Source organism: Drosophila subpulchrella, chromosome 2R (assembly GCF_014743375.2).
Source record: "Drosophila subpulchrella strain 33 F10 #4 breed RU33 chromosome 2R, RU_Dsub_v1.1 Primary Assembly, whole genome shotgun sequence".
NCBI classification, from domain to species: Eukaryota; Metazoa; Arthropoda; class Insecta; order Diptera; family Drosophilidae; genus Drosophila; species Drosophila subpulchrella.
The window spans coordinates 6035487-6056398 of NC_050611.1; the positions used below are offsets into that span (position 1 = coordinate 6035487).

General features: G+C 43.7%; 1 protein-coding gene across 1 annotated transcript in view; it reads right to left on the bottom strand.

The window, feature by feature from the left end:
- Window positions 1-20912, bottom strand: part of LOC119549941 — a 61670-nt gene that overhangs the window by 5112 nt on the left and 35646 nt on the right. The window contains 9 exon segments of the mRNA XM_037858323.1: window positions 44-238; window positions 1208-1303; window positions 1449-1582; window positions 2224-2439; window positions 7633-8043; window positions 10063-10218; window positions 11059-11183; window positions 13814-13870; window positions 14560-14711. Coding sequence (XP_037714251.1) covers window positions 44-238; window positions 1208-1303; window positions 1449-1582; window positions 2224-2439; window positions 7633-8043; window positions 10063-10218; window positions 11059-11183; window positions 13814-13870; window positions 14560-14711 — 1542 coding nt within the window.

The following is a 20912-nucleotide window of genomic DNA, read 5'->3' on the forward strand; positions in this document are numbered from 1 at the left end:
TTGCAACAAGATGATATAGGGGGATGGGGGCTTAAGCTCTCACCTGTATGACAATCTGGTCCCTCAGCAGGGTGAGGTTCTCGCCACGTTCACTGTCCGACACCTGGAGATTGTGGGTCACCTGCAGGGGCTTCTCATTGGCATTCAAGCGCACACAGTACTTGGATGGGAAGTAGCCAACGCGTCCCAGCACTTTACCCTTCCACCAGTCCGGATCCGAATTGTCAATGACAGTCACCTGAGAAGTTTTCATAAAAGCACCATTACGTATCATCATAAAAAAACGTGAATTCTTCAGCATTTCTTTTTTAAAGCTTGTTATTATCATTGGATCATTATAGTGGGCTGGGGAAAATTGTAGTCAATAGTCTAAAAGCCTAGTTTAGACAGAAACAAATAGACAATCATTTTACTAGATTAAGTAATTACATAAAATTGTTTCAGAACCAATATAATAGTTAAATGAAAGGCTAGTTTGCAAAGAAATAAAATATACTTGTAGTATTCCGTAAGCAAGTCCTCCCCTTCCTAAAAAGTACTTAAAAAAGTTTGGTAGAATGGCTAGCATATGATATTCGCAAGCCCATAAAGATATTGTTTTCCTCTCGTTCGGTGCTTAAGTAGAAACGCGGCTGAGAAGAGCTCTTATCGATCTGGGTAGTAAACTCCCAGAAGCCTGCCATAAAGCAGTAAAAGTTCGACTATATCCCGCACCCATGGCAATGGAAGGAAGCCATTTCGCGAACAAGGACGCAGTCCAAACAAAAGCTAATCTGTAAATATTGAACACTTTGCCGGCGGCGGGCAGGCACTCGCAATCAGAGAATGTACACAAAAAGTCGGTAACTATTATTATTTCTTCTTATTCACTGTTTGTTTCGCCCTGTTTACGCAGTGGAAAAAGAGCTTCCTCCATATGCTCGGCTGTATGATAAATAAACAAGTTTCTGTTGGCATTGTTCGTTTTTAATATTGAATAAAGAGCGCAGTACAAACATGTGAATGCGAGTACGAGTATATGTTTCTGATTTAGTTAACCAATTTCCCTGGCATTTCCATTGTGCGCACTAAGCGCACCGCTTAGCGGATTAAACAAAGCGCATTGTTTATTATTCATACTCTCATTTATTTACGCGTGGAATGGGAATGGGACTGGGATTTGGTGGGGATATTTATGGAGTAGATAGGGACAGTAGGATTAGCTCACCTTGTAACCAGCCTTGAGGTCCAGTTCGTCGGCATGTCGCGCCTTGAAGTTGTAGATGATGACATACAGATTCGTGGGCAGCAGACGATGTGTTTTCTTGAAAATAAAAATGTTACGAGTGTTTGGGAATGGATTAGTGGGCGGTTAAGGTCTCAATCAATCGAACGGAGCAGGCAATATGAACTCATTAACAAATTAGGAGTTGGAGGAGTGGAGTGGGGTCTACCTGGGGATGTCTTACGGGTGAGAGGCACGGCGATGTGCTGGCCGAGGACTGCGACTTCTCCATCTCATCCGGCAGATCGACGCTGCCACCACGCATTCCACGGGTGGCGTAGAGCAGCTTGCGGCCCGGATGCGAGGGGCTCGATGGGGCTGTAATGGTTTTGGATGCGTTAGTCCCTGCTCCAGGACAGGCTCAATGGTTACGGTTTGGTTAATCGAATGCAAGTGGATGAACGAAAAATAAGAAGAATATCCATGGAAAAAGAAGATATAGACATTGTACAGATAAATTATACACATATACGGTTCAAAGGGGGGTAGATCGATTAGATTTGAGGTTGAAGATGTGTGTTGGCAGATGAAGTTAGTAAGTCTACAGCTGGCATGTATCTCAAAGCTGCTATTAACTACTTAGATAAGATGTAAACGAAATCGAACTACTCAACAAAACTTTACTTTACTCGACTTTTACTTTGGCAACGTATTTACATAGTAATAGTATAGTTTAGTAGTAAGCACTTAAGAAAAGTTAAGATGGCGTGTTTATGTAGGTGTTCAATACATACTATATAGCTTAGGAAATTAGATCTTAGGGAGCTGAAATTGGTTAGAGGTGCCCGCTGTGGATAGATATAGGGTGGTGGTGGTGGGCTAGTTGGACTGGTACAGTGGTTAGTGGTGCAGCGTACGTCGGTGTCCGAAATTGGAATCGGGTTCGTAAACGGTAACGGTTTTGGGGACCGGGGATCGGCGGAACCGGAAACGGATCCGTTTACTGGGTTGCTACTTACAGTGCAGGCGGCTGTTGTTCGACGGAGGAGTGCTGTGCTCCAGGTGGCCTCCGGACCCACCATGATAGTGCCCGGAGCCGGCCGACGTGGAGGCCCCCGTGCCGGGCATTTGGGCCCTTCGACGGAACTGGCCGTGCAGCTCCGAGGATTCGGGCGAGTCCAGGCTCAGGGATTTCATGCGTAAGTTCAACTTTTGGCGGCGCGGTGAGTGCGGTGCTGTTATTTTTGTTTATTTTTCAATTTTTGGATTGGTACATGGTTATATTATTTGTTGTTGTTGTCGTGTGTCGGACAAAACACAGTTGGCAAAAAAATGGCAATAAGATGTGGAATAAAAATATGTTGATTTTAATTTCGTTTGTTAAGCATTTGGTAAGTCCAAATTGTAATCTATGCGTCTACAAATCTAAACAAAAACCGAAAAGAACTAGAAAATATGAACTGAAAAGACGTTGAACACTTAGTGGCCTTTGGCAAGGACATAGATAGAAAGATTATAGCTTAATCAATGCAATCAAAGAATTTTGTTTTTCTTATTTTTTTGTTTTTTTGCTTGCAACAGAGCAACATTCGACACGTTCAGGAAGAGACAGCGAGTGTTTTGTTCAGTGTATTAGTTCTAATCATCCCGTTTCAGTTGCCGCAAAAATCAAAAGCCAACGCAAGAATACTGTGTGTATCGGTGTTTTCCAATTTGGATTTTGACTATACAAAATATATATAGAAAATCATAGAAAACTCGTTTCCATCGCCCTGTGCCAGATGAAGGTGATCGTGTGTTTATCCTCTGGAGGAAAGTGAAGGAAGGCCAGATATCGTTTTGCATTTTATTCGTGTGTTATTATAGTCATTCGTTTGTGGGTGATGTGTGGGTTTTTGTGCGATATTTACAACAATCATACAACATTTAGAATATAATCGTGGTGTAATCAGAAGTGACTTAATACTTTAATCGTAATATACATTTAACATTGCTCTCTGGCTCACGCACATTCGCAGAATCGAAATTAACTAAGATATACATACGGTAGATATATAGAAGTAGGGGGTAAATTTAACTATGTGGAGTATTTTATAATAATTACTGTGCTGCATTTAGAACATCAATTGGGCTAGGTGTCTAGGGTGTAATAAAATCAAGAACTTAAACCATAAATCGCATTAGAACTGTAGTAAATTAAACGGTTAAGTGTTCCTCCGCCCGTTCTCATCGTTATCCTTATAGATCCGTGTGCTTAGCGCACTCGTCGATTGCCCTTGGACTCATCCGGATTGGATTCCGGGTTCTTGAGGAGCATCAGGGGTTCGCCAAAGGGTCGCGTTGTTTCGGACTTCGGAGTCGCTGAGGCTGTATCAAGTATATACCATACACAAGGCTTGTAGTTTGGGGGGGCCAGTATTTCTTTCTTTTAGTGGGGTTAGTAGCTTTTCGATCGATTAACTGCTCCGGGGAGAGGAAGGCAACCTTCGCTCTCCGACTGAATCGCAGAGAAATGTGAATTAAAACTAATTAAGTTAAATGAAGACAAGAAGCCCGAAAGAAAATATTAAACATTAAGACAGCGTTCATGCATAAAGCAAACCAAAACAAGCCGGCGGAAGCCCAGAGGAGAGCGCCGGAACGAGGAGGACGACCATAGCCAGGACGAGGAGCCTGGCCCGAGTAATAGAGCAGAATCATAATCCTGGGAAAATAAGTGCAGAGCCTTCGCTAGGAAGGAACTTCTGCCACAAGGAAGTCGAGACTGGCGGCATGCGGGGTTGCGGGTGGGAAAAAGGGGGTTGGGTGGTTGGGAGGTTGGGTTGGGTGGTGGAAAAGGCAGACCCAAAACGGAAAGAAAAATAAGGAGCGCAAAAAGATTGTGTGTCATAACAATTTTTAGCATAATTATGTTCGGCCTGGGACCGACCTCGGCCCCCAGCCAACCCTCTGAGCCCCCCATCTCCCATCTGAACCCCTTACCCCCCCGTCGACAAGAAGTTAGCTTGGCCTAAGACAAAAAGTTGGCAGCGGGACTTTAAACTTGCGTCGCCTCTGTGTGCGAGTGGCATTAAAAATGCAGCAAACATTAAGCACAAATGAACTCGCGCCTTGGCGAAAAAGTTTTGGCCCGTCTGCAACATTTGTATGCAGCATCCAGCGGAAAGCAGCCAGTCTTTGGCCACCCAACCCCACTGGCAAGTTGTGCGGCTGAATTTTTGCACAAAAGTTGACAATGGCTTGTAATTTACACGGCAGCACCAACAGCAACAGTAGTCCTGAAGCTGCGGCATAAACAGTGGCGGGAAGGGAGGTCCTCGAAGCAAGGATATACAGAGAAAACAAAATCTGGAAGAAAAGGGTCTAGCATTCGAAAGCCTTGGTCCTTAGCTTCCATTAAAAAGGGATTTAAAGTGGTATAAGCAAGAACCAAAATCCACAACTGGCTATTAAAGATCAAATCAGCTTTGGCTGTACTGAAAAAAAAGGTATAACTTTGACTTAGTGTTTCTCAAGAAGTAATTAAGTTTTCCCATTGTAAAGTATACTAGACTTTATTACACTGAGAATGATAAAAGGTTTTTCCATAATTTTTAATGAATTTTATGCTCTTAGCGTTAAAACTTTAGAAATCTGCCGGTGTAAATTAATATTCTATTTCCCTTTTACAATATTTGGCTGATTCTTGAAAGAGTTACGATTGCCATTACCACCGCTTTAAATTTGAGAGATAAAGTCGAGATTTATTTCCCCAAATTCGTACCTTTTCAAGTGTAGATGGAGGATGGAGACTCACTCCTCGGAGCAAGTTTCCTTTCGACTCCTGCCAAGCTGAAGAATGATGAAGCTGCTTTCAGCGAGAAAGGAACTCGGCCATGTATACAAATGATGGCGTTGCAGTTGCTTTCGCCGCCGCTGCTGCTGTTGCAACGGAAATGAGCCATTTGCCTGAAGTGTAAACTGGGTTAAGACTAATTGGCATTTAATCCGACCATTGTTCTAGGGCCTCTGTGGCCATGCTGAGCCCGGCTGAGCCACTTGCGATTCGCAGACTCCAAATTGAAATAATTAAAACGCATCTTGCCATACCACCCACATATCCATATCTTTTGGCAGTGGGCAACAAACACGCAACAGACACACAAACATACGACAGACAGATACAATCTCTGTGGCCCACGCTACACCGGAAATAAATTCAAATTCAAATTGAAATTCAAAAAGATACACAGAACACGGAAACACAATCTAAACATCGATGTCGAGTAGTGGGAATCAAATGCAGTACTGTTCCAACGAGAACGCATGGCTATGATGGGGTGGCCCATAATGTTATAGGCATCCCCGAGATAGGATGATGATGATGTGGTGGTGCTGCTAGTGCTGGCTGGGAGATGGAACGATTTCTGCATTGGGATCGGTCTGTGGTGGTGACTGTAGTTGCTGTCCCCTCGGTTGCCTCCTAAGTGATGGTGTTTTTCTGGCTGCTTCAGTGTCACGTAATTACTTTCTGGCAACGAGATGGATCGGTGCTGCGAGGATCGCTGTCTCAGCCGCCCGAAGACGGACAATGGCCTGATTCCGGCGAACAGTCGCCTCCGGAGTCCCGGATCGCTGGTCGGATAGTTGATTCCACTGCTTCCGCTGGTGCTGCTCCCGGATTGTAGTGGTATCGCCTGGTGGGCTGGCGAAGCTCCTGCCGAGGTGGAGGATGTCGTGGGACCGGGGCCAGGAACCTGTTGCATGTACCCCGTCTGCTGGCTATTCCCCGTATAGTAGTTGATGCCAAAACCATTGCTGATGTACGCCGAGCTGGACATATTCGATACGGGGGCAAAGAACTGGCCATATCGCCCCGGTGGTTCTTGGTGTGTTTTTATTTTTGGTTTGATGTGGTTGGTTGGTTGGTTGGTTGGGTTATTGGTTGGTTAATTTGAGTTTGGCAAGCGAAACGAAAATTGGCAAAAAAGATATGGACACGAAAGAATATATAGATATATATGTGTTTTCATTTAAGGCGTAGTTAAGTCAGTTTGCTTATCTAAGATGTGAGTTCTGTGTTTTAGGGACTTTCGAATGGAACATGGAACTGTACTTAAGGCTATGTAAATAGGGTCAGGCCAAGATGGATGTGGTTGCTGCAGGCGCACTGGCAACCGCAAAAGGCAATCCTCAATCAATCAGTGCAGTGCTGCATTTACACCATTCTAATTGGAATAATGCAACTGCAGACCGCAGGGAATGTTGCAGTCGTACTAGGCCAGGTTGCAAGTTGCCAGTTGCATGTTGCTGGTTGCTGGTTGCTAGTTGCCAGTTGCCAGTTGCTGGTTGCCAGTGTTCAGTCAGCAAGAGTTGTGGCGCTAATTATGTGCGCACTTGCCAAGATTTAGGGCACTTTGCGGCCAAAGGGGCGGGGTCCCTAAGAGGGCGACAAAAAGGCAATGTCATGTTGCCAAGTGATTGCTCTCGGGGAGGCGACACGAACCGAGTAGACCATGTATTTTAATTGAGCCTCATTCGCGTAGACAAACACACGCCCCCATTCACTCCCTGCTGTTCATTGTGATTGCGAGGCCACTCCATTCCCTGTTTGAATAGAGACGGCTTGGGAAATCAGGATGTTTAAAGGAAAACAAAGTGTTTGGCATACACAAATTAATTACGTTCAACTAAATATGATACGTAGATGCTACATGTGTTTGCGTAAGCTATAATTGATGTTGGCTAAGCTACAAAATACTATATTTCGGCAGTTGCTTCAGTCAATAATAGCGTTTCAAATCCAAATTCAACTCTAGAATAAATTATTTACGAGTATACACAAAATGCATATTTATAGTTTGTGAGTTATTAGTTTGGGTGTGGTTTGTGTGTGTGTATGATGTGTTCTATAAAGCCAAAAACGGCCAAAAAATCCAGCAACTCCAAAGCGAAGCAATGGGGCGTATGAGCAATTATTTGGTTAGCGCTATGTGAGTGAAATTGAAATTGTTTTGCCAAATCTAAATATGTTCGCAAAGGGAATGCAATTGTGTGTGACTAATGCGGCTATATATGTGGATAGAGATGAACTACTACTGTCTGCTCTACGAGTCGGGTGCAGAAAATGAGAGAGACAGGACGCCCGAAAACTACAAGGATGAGCAACGTTATGGCAACGAATGGCTGGTGACTTTTTGGTTTTTGGACATTACTTTTATGTTTGATGGTTAAGCTGAGGCACTGAGACGGGATCCGGGGCTCGAGATACATAAAAGGAGTGGTGGGTAACCGAAAAACCGAAAAACCAAAACTACAACCAAGAATTCTTCAAAAATAATTGCGAAAATGTTAAATGAGCGAAAAAATGCAGAGATAGAGAGAGAGAGAGACAGAAGGTAGAGAATAACACAAACTACTTGGGCTGCATTTTGGCGACTTTTTCGGACCTGAGCTACTAGATATATCTTGGCTGGGCACCGGCAGGCCGCCGCGCTGCTGCTGCAGCTCCTGTTGCTGCAGCTGTACGCCCAGAATGGGCATGGCCACGGGCGGCGGACGGACCCCTCGTCCCGCCCGTACCGCCGCCGCCTGCGCCACCGATGCCAGACTGCGCTGCTGCTGCTGGTGTTGCTGCTGTAGCTGTAGCTGCTGCTGCTGCTGCTGGTGTTGCTGCTGCTGGTGTTGTTGCTGCTGCTGCTGCTGCTGCTCCTGCAGGACCAACTCCGAGACACTGACAATCGGTATGTCCGGCGGCGGGGCCCTGCCCATTTCCCGCTCGGTCAGAACCGGAACCGGAAGCGCCGATCCTCCCGCGACGCCATCCATTGGCTTGCCCTGGACGGATTTGTCGGCGCCTGCTGCAAGATGCCCGGATTTGAGTTCGCCGGCTTGTTTCAGCACGCGGTAAATTTGATCGATTTCGGTTATTTCTTTATATTTTTGGTTTTTTTTTTTTTGGTGCCGAAGTAGGAGAGTTGACATTGACAAGTTGGTACGGTTGATGGAGGGCCATTTTTGCAAATTTTTATATATTCGGATTCGATTCGATATCGTTTTCAATTGTCGGATTGGGATGATGATGTTGTTGATGCATTGTTGAAGTGCATTAGTACAAATTGCAAGTGGTTTTCGGGGCGATTCGATAATTGGGTATGAGAGATTGATGCGGGGAGTGGGTTCTCTTTGTTTTTTTTTTGGGCACTTGTCATGACTTTGAATTAAATATATAGGTAGAGTGTGTGAGAGAAAGGTGGTGGGTATATATAAATATAATAACGATCAGCTAAGCTCGATGTTACTTTACTCTAGGCCCACTGGCGGCCAAATCGTCGCGATGAGCCAGATGTCTAAGATGTGGTACCCAAAAACCGATCCAAAACAGTAGCCAACAACACTTATGCGGTATGAGACGTGAGGCAATTTCTAGTGAGCTGTTTCGATATTTACTGAATGCGGAATACTGATAACTGATTACTGAGTACTGAGTATTGCGGCTATAACATGCTCCACTACTTGAACTGAACTTTCGTTGAGTGGACCCCCAGCGCTTTTTCAGGGTCTTTGATTGGCCAAGAAAGGCAACCTTTGTGGTCTTAAGATATTTGTGTGAAGTGAGGGTGTAGAGTGTCTTGAGTGTGTTTTGGATTTACTTTGAGCTGGTTGTCATTCGCTGAATATCTCGCTAATTAAGTGGGTCAAAGCGCAACAGTCAAACACAAAGTACGAAAATAAAATCAAAAGGTCAAGCGCATTTCAATCGAGTATCTGGCGCATACTATACGAGTATTTATAATATATTGAAATAGATGTTGGATGTACGTTTGTGGCACATACTAAATCGGGAAATACCTAGTTGCGCAATGCGATGCATGAAGGGCGTCTTTTGACGGAACTTCGCATTTGGCACATTCAACTGATTTGCGCTCGGATTCGGATTCGCATTCGCATTCGGATTCAGATTGGAATTCAGATTGGGATCATCCGCCTGATCTGCTGCAGCTGCAACAAGCGACTCCTGTGGCGAGGCTATGTATCGTTTCAGTGTGGTTTTAGATTTGTTTTTTTGAGGGGAGGGAAGAGGTTTGCATATTGATTTAATCAAATAAATGTCGAGAGTCGGCAATTTGGAATTTGTGTGTGGTTGATAGATAGATGAGCAGCATGAATGGCACAGTCGCACACCCGCAAGGTATGCAACAGATTCTATTCTGTCCTCCTGACAATTGTTTACAGTTCACTGAGCAGGATATCATCGTAGCCATCTTCTGCGGAACTCCAAGGATGTTTCACAATGCGTGTGTGGTTGTGTGGTGCTTGTGTGGATAACCGAGGGAGCCAGGGAAATTGCTAAGGTTCTTGCTCGCTGAGGTCTGGAGAATTGCGACACAAATCACAAGTGCCACAATCTGTATGCCCCACGAGTGCCATAAATCCATTGTGAAATCAACTGATACCAAACAGTACCAGCCACTCCCACTCGGCATTCTCTTTTGGCCGGGCCAGCAGCTCGAATCAATAAATGTTTGCCGAGCGGCAAACAAAATGTGGCAAGTGGATAGGTAAGTGGAAAGTGGAAAGTTGAAAGTGGAATGTGGAGCAGAGGCTCCAGCAGAGGCTTTTCAAGGTGGGTCCTGCAGCAGGACATGCTAATGCCTCGTTGCAAACACGGTTCGGGCACGGCCAGTCGAACAAATTGTTGGGGAATTTCGCCTGCCAGCACATCGCATTTCCCATGCAACTCGTTAGCCAGCCTCAAGCGGTTAGTATGCGAATGTGTTTAGCCTGTTTCTGTTTCTGTTTTAAGCTGTATGTTTCTGGTTCTGTTTCTGTTTTCTGGGGCCATGGCTCTGTGATGCAGGTGCGTGCCAGATACTCACTTTCTTCCTCGATATCAACGCGATTCTCCAGCTCCGAGGTGCTCTTCTGGCGGCGCAGCAGCTTCTGCTTCGGCTGGCAGCGCGGCAGATTGGGGGCGCAGTCTCCATGGGCGTTCAGCTTGCAGATGCGGCACCGCAATCCCTGGCGTGTGTGGCCTGCAAGCGGAGGGGTTGAGAATGTTGTTTATAGGGATTAGAAGTGCCACAGTCGAGGGCACACTACCCGGAATACCCATTAAAATCGTAGTGACTGCTATACTTAGGCTTAGTTTTGGTAGACTCTTGGTTTTAACAAATTAAATAAAATATTGTGGAATACCTATAAATGAATTTAAATAAAAATCCCATACTACCACGAATTTTATAGCTCCCAAAGCGCCCATTACAAGCTACATTTATATATTATTTTTCCAGCTTGTTAAACTTTCCTGATTTAAAGAGATCCAATCTTGTATCAATGTAACAAATATAACAAGCTCCTTAATGAAATTTACATGTTTTTTATGTTTATTAAGTTTAAATTTAAATAAAAAATTTAAAACCAAAAAAGATATTTGGGTCCCAATTTTAATTTAAGAACCCCTCACAATTTCTAACTAATTCATTTTGGTGAACATGTAAGCCAAAAACCCTAGTAGTATGAACAATGTTATTCAGTTTTAGTTTACGGCCCTGCAGCTATACATGAATTTTTTTTTACAGCCAAACAAAATGTAATAACAATACTAATAGTTAGTAGTAGTTAATTGTTTAACAAGTTTATGAAAGCATAAAGATATTGCAAATTTGCTATAGATTAAATAAAACACTATACAAATTCATACCAATTTTGTATTTAGGTCCCCAGTTTTTGTTGTCTAACTTTGAAAGTGGGTTTTACTTTGTACTTAAAAAGTCCTCCTCTCTTTTTGCACCCCTTAACAGCTGCTCGGCAAAGATAGCAGACCCCTTTTTAGCCAGAGAGCAAGATAACCCAAGGACTTTGGGCACACCCACCTCTCAGGATCTGGGAGCAGACGTCGCAGGCCGTTATCTTCTTGTAGGTGTACTCCTGCAGGTGGTGGCTGCCATCCAGGTTGGGACGCAGCGGCTCGGAGGCTGTGCTGGAGGCTCCATTGCGCCTGTGAGGGAGACGAAGGGGCGGCGTTAGTGGGTGGACCGCTAAATGGGGTGGAGTCGAGAATGTTGCACTTTTCCCTCAGGCCCCCAAAAACCCAAACGCCAATTGGCCGAAAGCGGCCCAAATGGCTAAACATATGTTCATAAATCTGCGAGCATATATTGCATTTGAAGGCTGCTCTTATGCTACTTTATGTTTTTGTATATCTATACGCTATGTGCACAGTGACAACGGCAAACAATGGCGAATGAACAATGGCGTGTGGACAATGGACAAAAAGGACACCGGACACTGGACACAGGACGCAGGACAATGCACATTAATCAGGGCGATGGTGCGTAAATGTTTGGACAAGAAACGCATTAAAAAGAATTGTATTTAAAATAAACACACACAGACACACACACTTTGTGCGCGTACTCAACCTAATTGGATTTACAGGAAATTGGTCGATTAATCACTGCCCCGACTATTTTACAATCTCGTGATCTCGTGCTTTGGCCAGATCTCTCAATCCACAGTGCTTATGCAAATTATTGTGTTATTTATATTGTGTGCGCATCGAAATCATTTCAGCAATTTCGTTTCATATTTATACAGAGAGATACAGCCAATTTGCAAGAGCTTCCTCCTCGCTTCCTGCCCCCGTGGCACTTTTGTTTTATTTGCCAGAAAAAGAACCCCAAAAAGCAGTGAATGGTGGAGAGAGGTGGCAGTGGCAGAAGGACTCGACTCGACTCGACTCTACTTGCCTCACAATGGGGCAATTGTTGAGGCAGAACCAGGCTCAGAGGCCTTGATTGTTTGTAAGTGGCTTATGCACACAGATGAACAAATAAATTCAGTTGAGCACATTGGCACAATATTTATAAAGTTGTTTGTTGCAAATGCGTAGAGTATACAAAAATTGCCAGATTTCTGGGCCACTTTATATTCGGAGCAGGGCGTGGCGGCCCCCAGGAGAAAGTGCAACATTGTGATTGGCAGCTACAAATGAACACTGACACGATGACATTTTATAGATAAAAATATATTTGTAAATTCTTAAACTAAATATTGATCAAACTAACTGATAGACTTAGCTAACAAATAATACCCGAGGTGTCAATTATCTAGGCCATGTACAATTTACAGGTGTGTACAATTGGTATGCACAGCATTCAGCTGGTTTATACTGGGGTAATTACGATTAATTGGTATACTTAAAGGGATTATCAAGTTGGGTGTTTAGTGGGACTCGGTTTAATTAATAATAGGTACACTGGTTATTTGGACAAGTTTCGTGTGGTTGATTTCGGGTGCAGCTATGGCAAAATGCTAAAAACAAAACGGAAATACTTTGCGTTTGTATGGGCAGCATGAGTAATGGTTTAATTATAATAATTTCCATAACATATTCATTAGTTGGTTTGTATGCAACTTAAAACTTTCATTGGTCTGGGATTATTTGCAGGAAAATAGGAAAAATAAAAACAAAAAAAATAAACCATAAAAAGCAGAGCGTAATGAGTAACTGCCTCGCTTTTTTCGAGGGAGCAACGACTGTGGTTTAGTTTCGGGCTTTCCGTAATTCCAGTCGAAACTTTTGCAATATAACACAGGCCAACTTTTAGCTGCGATTTTCTTGTCACGTTTGCAAATATATATATACGAGTGGTATTTATGCCGTGTGCATTTGTGCCTCAAGAGTGGCGAATATTTCGAAATGAAGTTTGAAGAGATAGAGCCCACTTAAGCACCCCCTTTCACTTGCACTTCCACTCCCAATGGCCAGTGGGCATTCACTAAGCCGAGAAGATTTTCCCATTTTCCGATTTATCATCATTGGCAGGGCAGGCTGCCGGCACGGAATTAAGTATTGTTGCCACTGGATGCTGCAACGTTTGCAGTTCGCAGTTCGCAGTTCCCCTAGTCTGCGTGTGTCCATGTGGGTGGAAAAGGCTGCAGAATTTATAGTTTTTCAATTTTTCGCATATTTTTCAATGCTTGAATGGCGCCGAGTGGAATTTACTGGGAGAGCAGCCGGAAACTTGTCCGGAACATATGGAACACAAAAAAAAAGCTGAAGCCAGACGGACGGACATATAGCGACACATTTATCCGTAGTTATCGAATGGGGAAAACTTTGTTACTGCACTTGGACCAGTTCCAGAAACTGCATTGTCTTTGGGCCAGTTGCACTAGCTATGGATTTTGCCATTTTACTATATTTTTACCAACGCCTTAATTGCATGCCCACCATTGATTGATGACACTCGATTGGGCGCAGGTGGCATTTACGGCGCCCGAAGACAAATTAAATGTGCTCTGAGTACGTGTTAAATTGAAATTTAAATCGATTCACAAACATAGGCAAATAAAACAGTGTTGTGTGCTGCAGTTGATGCGTTATTTGAAACCAATTAGCCGGTTGTTCGGTATTCGGTATTCGGTATTCGGGATCCAAGCGGGGTTTATTTTCTCAGCTAATTCTACATTTGCGTGCAACATTACAGCAACCTTTCGTATCGATTATATGGTATATGCTATATAGTACGTCTGTACACGGTTATGTGGGTTGGGACTAAATTAGACTATAGTTAGATGCTGGGTGATTGGGTTTTGTTGTGGTTCTTGGTGAATTTCGGTTACCTCAAAGTCAATACGGTTGATACAGCGTGGTACATTTGATTTTGTCGGGGTGGTTGGCTAATAGTTCGCGATTATATATCGATTATATATCGAGACATTGTATTTTTTTTTTGGTTGGTTGGGCAAAGCATATTGAATGCATTTAGTGTTCGAATGGAGATGGTAATATATACGTAAATTTGTATAGAGAAGAAGTGGAGAGATTATTATTATGGCAAGTATAACTTAGCTTAGCTTAAACTATGGTGGATTGCCTGGCTGATGCACCTGAACGGAATTATCTTGTAAATTGCGAGTGCAATTGCTGCATTGCATTGCATAATCCGGATTGTGCAAATATTACGGATTCCTTCAGAGCATTCTAGTTTATTTTATTGCGGATGGGAATGGAGGGTGGAGGTTGGAGGGTGAGGGTGTTCTACCCTTGGATGCTTGGTTGCCCGAATGCCTGAATAATTTTTCGCGTTTTCCACAAGCTTTTAGTCATATTAATGTGCGGGCGGCCCCGCTCCCGATTTTTCCGCCCTCCACTGGTATTCGCAGCACTATTTCATTTTGTATCTGGATGGGTTTCTCCATCTGCTCCACCCTTTCCATAGTTCTAGACACTCTGCTGCGGTTTGTATTCGACTTAATGGGCCCTGCTCTCTATGCCCGATAATGTTGTGTAACGGCGGGAAAATGGGTGGTGTGGGCAACAAAAAAAAGAAGGGCGGTGTGGATGGTAAATATAGTGCCTTACTCACCTATCTGCTTGTTGTGCTGAACCAGAACCAGCAGGCTTTAGGCTCTTAAATGCTTTCAGCCACTTTGTTTTCATCGATGGCGCTGTGGCAGCGGAGAATTTGCGTTCGTTTCGCGGCGACGTCGGCTCAACTTTGCTCACGAACAGATCCTTCTGCAAAACACATGGAAGGAGAAGGGGAATGAGAAGGGGTTTGCGAAGGGGGAGAAAGTGCATTAGCCAAAATGCAATTTCCACTTAAACGTCTCACGTTGCAGTTTAATTACAGGCCATTAACACTCGCAACTCGTTGCATTCCGTTGCAACTTTGTCTGCAGCTATTTGCAAACCATTTTGATTTCAGTTTGTGCCACATGCACACATTACATGCAGATGGAGAAAATTATCGTAGGTCCAAAAGATATTAGCACCCCAATCAAAATGGCATTCATAATATTTGTAAAGTACTAGCAATAAAAGTAGACTTACAACTTAAGTCAAAAATTTTTAAACATTTTCTTTTAATAAAAGAAATTTGATTACTTCAATCAATATTACTTTCATAACATTCTGAATTACAAGCGATATGAGTAGATTTATAACCTAACTCAACATTTCTAAATATTTTCTGAGTAGATTTATAACCTAACTCAACATTTCTAAATATTTTCTTTTAATTAAAGGTATTTGTGTGCCCCAATCGATATTGTATAAATTTTATTTATAAAAGACTAGCGATAAGTATGTTGATTTCTAATGTAACTCAATTAACTCAATTTAAGTATTCTCTTTTAATAAAAGATATTTGTTTACCCCAATCGATATTATGTTCATAGCATTACTGAGTTACTAGCGATACAAGTAGATACATATTAACTAAAAATCCTGTAACATTTTTTATTGATATGCCAGCGAATATCCTAGAACATTATACTGAAATATTATATTTCCTTAGAAAATCTAAGGGTTCCCAAATCCCTTATTCTTTCAGTGTGTTTTTCTAAACACTCGTTATCCCATAATGGAGCCATGATTACTGGGACAGTATTTAGGCAAGAAATGCTTAAATATTTAACTGATGCTATGATGGGCAACGCATTTGTGTCTGCTGCCAGGCGTTGAATAAAGCCATTTTAATTAATAATCAACACTTTGCCGAATGCCACAAAATGTAATTACGCCCGGCCCAAGCACACACACAGTCGCACACAAGTTGCAAGGCTCGGATGGTCGCACTCACACACGCACACTCGCACACACATCCTGCAACAATAATTAAAACCACGTGTGACATGAGGTCACAGTTTAGTAAGCCCAGTTGTCCTTGCCATCCTTGTTGCTATCATGTTGCAGCCTGTTTGGTTGCTATCTGTCACGAGCGTTGCATAATTAGATGAGCTTTGCAGTGCACTTAATTTGCTTTTTTACCACATGAAATAGCATATCGTTGAGGGGGATTACTAACAGGTTGTTCCGGATGGAAAGAATATTTATGCTAAATATTCACCATATCTTTTTATAACTTCTTTCTTATAACGCTTAAAGAGTGTTATTAATTAAACCAAGGTGAAATATGGCTCATAAAATGTGTATGGAAAGATGTATGCTTTGTGTTGCAGCTTTGTATCCATAAATTATTTGCCACAAGAGGCCAGATTTAAAATGAATGTGCAGCGTCGTATTGATTTAAAGTATTATTTAATGCCTACTCCCATTAATAAATCTTGAAACTAGATGGCCACACAACACCTTTGCACCTACATATATCGCAAACAAACCCAAATTTCCTGACTGTCAGCCAATACCATTAACTTTTTGGTTTCGGCTGCCTCATCAATCGCAATATCTCGGAAATATTCCCTCTTTTCGCACCGAATTCCGGGAGACAGAGGTGATTTCATGATGTCAGAACGTCAAAACAAGTTAAAAATCATTGCACTCAATGCAATTGCGGTATTTATAATGCAGCAGAACGCGTTCGATGCAGTTCGCTTTGGTTGGCGCGATTCTCGGTTTCTGATTTCGGCAGGTTTGCCTCCTTGTTTTTCCACCGAAAGTCCCCCTCGTTTTCGACATGTTATTTTTAGCACTTTGACAGCCCGACAGAAGTTGGGGCGAGGTCAGGTGGGTGGTGAATGGGTGGTAAATGGGTGTTCCATGGTGCATTCAGTGGGTGGCTGGGCGACCAGCTGACAGGCAGGATATTAAGGCTGCCATATGGTGCAGCACGATATCAAAATCAATGTATCGACGCCACCGACAACAAAGGATGCAATTCGGCGGAAGGCCATTTGGCGATGGCGAAGGATTCGCTGATACAAATTAATTCACTCACAGCGATTGCAATTAAAAATTAATTTTTTCACACAGCTCAAAGAGCCCATATTTAATGAGTAATTAATTTTCACGCAATTGTGGAGCCACAGGCCGGAAACGGAAATGGAAATACGGTTAGCGGCGATATGGCCCACTATGCAGGCGGACGGGCGATTAAAGACGTGGCCAAGATAAGCGTGGCCCAGTCTGGAAGGGAGTGCTCTTTTCTTGACGTCTGTGGCAACCAGCACATTTAAATGGAGGAGCGGCAAGGATGCGAAGGACGCCTGAGTGGCGGCCAAAGCGTCTGGCCATAATGGACATGTGCCTGTCATGTTGCCTTTGTCATTGTCGTCGCCATTTAGGGGGCGGTTCCGGGGGCCATAAATTTATGCATGCAGTGCATAAAATTCAAATTAAAGGAGCTGCAGCAGCAGCGGCAGCGGCAGCAGCACATTCTGCCAGCGACAAGTACACGTTTTGACACTTTACAACAGGCCAAGTCCCATCCAAAAAGGGGACGTCAAAGCCCGCAGCCAGCTGGCAAATGGACAGGGGCGTAGATGGGGGCGGACTGCTTTGGGGACCCCGTCCCTGGGTTGTGAGATGTGGGCATCCCCCAGTGCAATCAGGAGCAGCTGCTGCAGCTCAGCTAGACTGAAATCAAATGTTGCCTTGGCCAGGACTAAAAAGGCTTAAAGTGCTGCCATCCGAAAACCAAACCAACCCCATCCCCCCTTTCTGTGTGACATAAATTGCGACCTAATTGATTTCACTTGGCTTTTTAAGCTACTTCCCAAAGTGGAAGGAAAGTGTACCTACAAGCTGCCAGCTTTTCTCCCCGCTTTTCCGGCCACTTTAATTATCTGCTATCGCCATCTCTCGTCTCGGAGGAGGAACCCAAAACAAAATTTATGGCTGTCACAATTTTTAATTATGTTGCCCATTGCTAGATTGAAACCACAAAGGTATCGTAAATTGCCAACTCGGCCGAGCTGGCCGGCTCGGTTTTGCCCGGCCAATGGAAATTTCCTCATTAAGGCCGCAACAAAGCGCGCTGGCTGGACAAAAGGAGCCGGATCCTTTGTGATTCCATGCCTGATCTGCTTAACCACAGCCCGATGCCAGATACTCCTCCCTGTAATAAGCATTTCAATTGGCCCACGATGGCCCATTCGAGCACTGGCAATATGAAAGCATATTTTATTGCCACTTTGATGAGCAGCTGGATGGTTGGATGGTTGGATGGCTGGATGGTTGGCAAAAGCAGCGAACATTCAGTTTTAACCTATATTTTTCTAGCCCGCTGCAGCCTTTGTAATCTAGAGTAAGTGTAAATGTGTGGGCAGGCGGTGGGGGTGGTCATGGATGGGTGGGTATGCCACCCACCTTTTCCCGGCTCCAACTAATTGCCGTTGTGTAGAGTCTGGCCAAGGAGTCCAAGAGCTCTGCAAACATGCCCAAGACAATTTGGCCCATCAGGAGCACGGGGATGTAGCCAGAATGTAGCTAGATATGTAGCTAGATAGCTAGATGGGGAAGGTGGATGGACAAACACAACATTTCCGTAAATTACACGCATTTGTCAAAACGAAACAATGCGCAAAGTGTTTATTTGTTTTAGTGAGTGCTTCTCAGCGCAAAAATGACTCGACACAAAAACAGGACATGGACGGAGAGGCGAGGGATGCGGGAGGGGGTCTGTAAAACTGTTGCAACTTCTAATGGGTTTGCTTGTTGCAGCTCCTGCTGCCTCATTGTGTTGGTGCGCGTCTGTGTGATCAGTGCAGCGCGCAATGTGGAGCAGCGATTATGCAACCACCTCGCTCTCACAATGCATATGCCCCATCGATCCAATTCAGGACGCAGTGCAGCAGCACAGGACTCACAGGACTCTGTGGACCCCTTGGCGTATGCGTAATGCGAACGAACACTTTTCAATTTTCATTAACTGCTGGACCAAATTGCTTGTGTCATCTGCAACAGCAACTGACACTCACAACAGCTGAAAGGATGGTGAAGTCCTTTGAGCGACTAAAGGATACCTAGTACTTTAAAGGTTATTGTTTGTTATTAGTCTAATTTTGCATAAGTCTTGAACAAGGTAATTATTAAACCCAAATACTTCAGATAGATACAGCAAATCTGGTAGTATTAAGGCTTCTGATAAATATGCTGCATAGTTCAAGGGATTATCCTGGTATAAGTGTTCTGTAGGTAAATATGGGTATTACTTTTAAATATTAAAGTACACTTCCCAAAGGAACAATGATATAACATCATCCGAATTGAAATCCTGATATTTTAATATATTGTAAAAACCGAAATTCTACAAGTTCTATTAAGACAGCTGAAAATATGTTGCATACTTTACGGGAGTACATTGGCCTTAAAGATCCCTTAGAAAATTTTGGTATTACATTTTAAATGTCTGCTAGTAATGACAATATAAATACAACCATTTAATATTTTCTAAGACTTTTTACAAATATAATCAGAAATTCACAGAATAATCGGAATGCTTTACGCGTTTTTAGCTCTTTATCTCTTGAACTAAAATCAAAAGAATGCAGTACACCCAATGTATCTTCATCTGCTAGCTATGGATGGAGTCACATATTCTGAGGCGGCACAGTTTTCATTTGACAATGAACAACAGCCGCAGCAGAGCAGCCATTCCAGCCCCAACCATAACAAATGCCACTGCGATTGAGAGAGCAAGGATTGAATGCAGTCGGTTGACAGAGGCAAGTCAAACCTGTCCGGTTTTCGGTCGCTCGTCCTGCGTCCAGTTGTCCAGTGTCCTGCGGCCGGGTTAACCGCAATTCGTGCCGTCCTGCCAGCACTTAATAAATATGCAAAAGGCGCATTCCTGAGTCTGTGTGGAAATCTGACTGATGTGAAATTTATTGGCCGCTATTAAAATTGCAGAATGCTGTTTGCTTTGGCCTCACACACAGTGCAACTCGAGCTGGTTTGGCCGATAAGCTTAATCGGCTTTTTTTCCGGACTGGAATTTGGAGGCCATTCCTTAGCCATTTCTCAGAACCTCTTATTCGCGGTGCGTGGTCTTACATGGTAGTGCGTGAGCCATGCCCCATTTTGTTTTACGACCAGCTCTCTAAGCTGCTCTTACCGAAAATAAGAGGGCCCAAAAAGAGGGCTTTCATTAAGCCGCGTGTGCAGGAGGTGCAGGGGGAAAATCCCCAAGGGCGTCGGTTAAGCTGCGTGAAATGCCCTCTGATTCTTCCTGTAATGACACTTGCATCCTCACATCCTTGCCACCTCCGAATGTAATTTGCATTTGCTGCCCCCTGTCCCTTTTTACACTTTATTTTTATTGCTGAAAACAAAACGAGAGAGCGCCGGGTAAAATCCCATCGAGTTTTCCACCTGTGCTGGGGATTTTCCGTTTGCCTGGTTTCCCTCCTCCAACTTCTACGTGACTGCCATCAATTTTCAGTGGCCCTGCCGCATCATTTTGCATACAAACAGATGAATGAAACCCACTGGCACTGCCCCTTTTGCAGGATGGTCGTCCTTGTCCCCTTAACTCGATTTTGAAATGCTTTAAAAGGCGTTATGTGCGACGACTGCTGATCAGGCCACACACCTCAGAATGATGCTTGTTGCAAATGGGAATGCTGAGTTCCGCTTTTTATGTACTTTTATTATTATTGCAAGTGTAGGGGCGGAAAATGTGGGTGGGTGTGGCCCCCATCGTGTGGGAAATATCCTGTGAATGTGACTGACTTCCGCAGCTGTTGCAGCACAAATTGATTTTCAATAGCTGAGTGGTTTTTGATTCAATAAAATGACATACTCGGCTTACTCCCGAAGCCCCTAGAAGAGTAGTACCGGCCACGTGCTCGTCGGTTTCGGACTGTTCGTCCTGCTCGTTCTGTTCGTCCTGTCAGGGTCCGTCTGCTTTGCGGTTGAGAAAAGTTTCGGTTCGGTTTCCTGAGCACAGCTTAATTCACTCCGATGTAATTAAGATTGCTTTAATTCAATTTGCATGCGGAATGTGCAAAATGAATCACCACTCTGACCTTGCCAATC